A 4,053-nucleotide genomic window follows, 5' to 3' on the forward strand; every position below is an offset into this window, starting at 1 on the left:
CTTATCTTTAGTCTCTCTGTCTATCTTTTTCTCTTCTTTTTGTCGTTCTTTGAGCGGGGGTGGTGTGTGTCTCTTCTATGGTGAGGCTTTCCTTCTTTCTTTCTCTCTTTCTCACTCTTTCTTTCTCTCTTTCTTTCTCACTCTTTCTCTCTTTCTTTCTTTCTCACTCTTTCTTTCTCTCTTTCTTTCTCACTCGTTCTTTGTTTCCTTCTCACTCTTTCTTTTCTTTCTTCTTCAATTCTTTCTTTTCTTTTCTTTCTTTCTCCCTTTCTTTCTCACTCTTTCTGTTCATCTTTACTTTCAAGCCATTCTACTGGACCTGCACTACTTCTTCACCAAGAGAGAGAAAGAGTTTGAGAAAGAGCGATAATAGACAGACAGATATAGAGAGAGAGGATGTGTTGTCCCCGCTAAATCCTAGAAGGTTTTCTTTCTGCTGCGTTGCATTTGGAGACTTAATCTCCGATCTAGGTGTGTCTCTGCTGACCTAGGAAAGCAAAAAGAGAAGAAATGAACATGAAGATAAAGGCAAGAGAGAGATAGAAAGTTCATTAGCTAGTTTCTCAAGATCGGGCTAAGACTTGAAGAAGGAAGAAAAATCTGAAGAGCGGAAAGAAAGAAAGAAAGAGAGGAATTACTCTCCTCAATCTTCTTTCTCTTTCTCCTCTCCTTCTTCTCCCTCTTCTTCTTCTCTTCTTCTGGTGGTGTATGATCTCGCGGTATGTTTGATGGCTCTTTTTCTTCTTCTACTTTCTTTCTTTCTGCAGGTGCCTTGGTCTCCGAGAAGCTTGGAATTTCTATCGGTTCTCCCCCAGGGAAGGAACCTCTTACCGACTCTTCTTCACCTTTCTCTTTTCTTTCTTCTTCTTCTTCTTTCTCATTGTCTTCTTCTTCTGTTGTCTCTTGTTCTCCTCTTTCGTCAGCAGCTCGGAAACTGCTTCTCGAGTTAAGACAGAAAGAAGAAGAACGAGCGGATGATGAGGAAGACGAAGATGAAGCGATAGATGCAGAGATTCTTTATATCGAAGAGAAAGAGAGAAGAGATCTTCTCAAAGAAGGAGAAAAGAAGAATCTACATTCCCACATTCTCGACCCATACAACTATCATAGGGAGGTCGCTGACTGCATGAGGCGTCGAGCAGCTCTCCATTCTTCATCTTCTTTTTCTTTCTCTTCACTCGGGAAAGTAAAAGACAGACGGGAAGAGGTCCTAAAATGCGAAGGAGAGAAGAAGAAGAAGATATGTCGACTCCTCCTACTTCTTCCTTTTCCCCCTTCCCCTCTTCAGGGAGATCGACTTTTATCTCTCTTTTCTCTCTCTTCTTCTTCATCATTATCGTTGTCTAGCTTCCTTAGTGAGTTTATGTTTCTATCGGTTCCTCCCTTCCGAGAGAATCTTTCTATTCCTTTTTCTCCACTGCCGTCGACTTGTTCTGTCCTTTCATCTCTCAAGAAGATCAAGGCAAATCATCCAGAAGGAGAGAAGGTTTCTGGTCTTCTTCCAAGAGAGAAAGAAGAAGCAGAAGAAACTGCTCTTTCATTCTCTTCGACTAAGAGAAGAAGATACCAAGGGGGAGATAGGGTATGTGGTAATAGAGAGGCGAAAAGAGAAGAGGAAGGAGAATCGAGACGTCGATCTTCTTCACCTCAATCGATTCGTGATAAAGGCTCAAGACCCCCGCATTCTTCTTCTTTTACTCTTCTTCCTTTCTCTTCTTCTTCTTTTCACCATCAGGGAGGTTTGTGTGTCTCTCCTCTTCTCTATCACGAAAATGAAGAAGAAAAGAAGAAGAGTAAAGAAAGTACCCATCCATCTTCGATACTTAAAGAAGGAGAAAAGGAAGAAGCAGATTCAGATGAAGATCCTTCGAGAAAGAAAGAAGGAAAATCGTTGCCGTGGCATGCAACTTCCTTTCACTCCTTGGAAGATCTAGGCTGGAGCATCGACGCTTATGGCCGAGTCGTGTCTCTCTTCTCTTCTTCAAAGAAAAAGCCTGGAGAGAAGAGAAGAGATCTGCTAGGAGAAGAAGAAGAAGAAATGAAGAGAAGACAAGAAAGAAAAGAAGAAGATGAAGATGACGAAGTCAACAGACTCGGGGAGACCCATCCTTCTTCTTCTTCTGATACTGAAGAGAAGAAGAAGAAGACGAAGAAGCTCTCCAACTCTCAGTCTAAACAGATGGATGAATCACATAGAGGGGAAGAAGAGCAGCAGCAGCAGCGAGAAGAAGAAGAAGAAGGTGGCGAAACAAGGAGGAAAGAAGATCAAGAGAAAGAAGAAGAGGAAAGCTCCGAAACTCCTGAAACGGATAGGAAGAAGAAGAATAGTAATAGTAGTAGTAGTAGTGACACACCAGATGAAGTCGACTGTGAAGGGCTGAAACTCTCCCTCTCCGATGAGATTTTCTTCTCTTTTCTTCTCGGCGGAAGCGTTAGTACTCTCCCCTCTTCTTCTTCTACCTTACAGGGTTGTCTCGCTGAAGAGACGCATGAAAGCAGAAGGAACGAGAAGACCTCTTCCCACAGACTTTCTTCTTCTTCCTTAGGCTGTTGTCACATGTCTCTGGTCGATTCTCTCTTTCCTCCTCTTATTCTCCCCCCCTATCTATCGAGAGAAGAAGAAGAAAGATATAGTTAGTAGATAGATGAAGACGAAAAGAGCAGCGATGTGCATGAGATAGATGGACAGATGGATCAAAAGGGAGAAGAAAAGAAGAAGAGAGGAGAGAACACGTTTCCTCTCCGACTCCGTTCATTACACAGGCTCTTTCTTTCTCACTCTTTCTTTTTCACTCTTTCTTTCTTTTTCACTCTTTCTTTCTATCGATAACTTTCCGTCAACTACCCACTCGTGTGGAATTCCAGGTCTCTCTGTTTCATCTATCTACCTATATCCACGTCTATATATATACACGTGCATCTACGAGTCTCTCTCTCTTTCTAGGTCTATATACATATATATGTATCACGATATAGACGAGTGTGTAAAAGAGAGAAAGGGGTAGGACGTGATGTATCAGTCCTCTTGTCTCGACTGATTGAAGAGGCAAACCTCGTGAGTGGCCTATGAAAGATGCGACGAGAGGGATGGATGGATTGCATGCATGCATGCAGTTAAAGTCATCGTAGCTCTAGTGACTGAGAGAGATACTTGGCCCCTTGCTTCCTTTTCTATTTCTTTCCTAACTCGCTTCAACTCATTTTCCGGGCCTACGTAAAGACAACAAGAAGAGTCAACAGAAGAAGAAAGAAGCGACTCTCTCACTCTTTCACTTACTACTAGTACTGCTACTACTACATCTTCTCTTTTCTTTTTTCTTTCCCTTTTTCCTCCTCGTGCTTCTTCCCTCGAACTCTTTCCAGCCTTGACTGTTTCTGATGAAGATGAAAGAAGAAGAAGAGGAAGAAGAAGAAGAAGTGGAAGAAGAAGAAGACTTTGCCCGTTCTACTGGGGCGTCTCACTGTTAGCATAGAGATGGAGAGAGTGGTGGTAGTCGATAGGAGAAGAGAAAGAAGAGGGAGAAAGAGCTTTTCGAATGAACTCTTCTCTTCGACATGCCGATCTTTGCTTCCTCCTTATAGAGACGATCAAAACAAGAGAGCAGTGCCTTATTGTGGTAGTAGTAGTAGGAGGAGACATGATCTATCTCTGAAGTTTCATACATTCCCATTCGTTTCTTCTTGTTCTTTTTCCTCTTTTTCTTTTCCTCTCTTTATGAATGAGTAGGCGGCGTGAGATATGTGGACTTGCTTGCGAGGCCTCTTTTCTCACTCCTTTTCTGATGATTCGTATGGAGACACGCAGCATGCGGTAGAATGCTTTATCAAGCCCTTGTTTCTCCCCCCTTTCTCTTCTTTTTCTTCTTCAATTCCTCTCTCCTCTCCAAGCCGACAGACAAAATTCAAGACAGATAGAGGAAGGAAGAAAGACAGAAAGAAAGAGAAGATAAATTCACACAGACAGACATATAGACATAAGCACACATGTCTGCATATTCATGTATCTATCTATAGGTAGGCAGCGGGGAAGGGGAGAAAGAAGAAGATGAAGAG

General features: G+C 42.4%; 1 protein-coding gene across 1 annotated transcript; it reads left to right on the top strand.

Moving 5' to 3' along the window:
- Window positions 1-398: 398 nt before the first annotated feature.
- CSUI_009904 (uncharacterized protein) lies at window positions 399-3,835 on the top strand. The gene has a single exon (XM_068070013.1). It carries the CDS (start codon window positions 722-724, stop codon window positions 2,636-2,638), a length of 1,917 nt encoding a protein of 638 aa, XP_067918011.1. The 5' UTR covers window positions 399-721; the 3' UTR covers window positions 2,639-3,835.
- Window positions 3,836-4,053: the final 218 nt, after the last annotated feature.

The sequence above is a fragment of the Cystoisospora suis genome (genome assembly GCF_002600585.1).
Source record: "Cystoisospora suis strain Wien I chromosome Unknown contig_6295, whole genome shotgun sequence".
NCBI lineage: Eukaryota > Apicomplexa > Conoidasida > Eucoccidiorida > Sarcocystidae > Cystoisospora > Cystoisospora suis.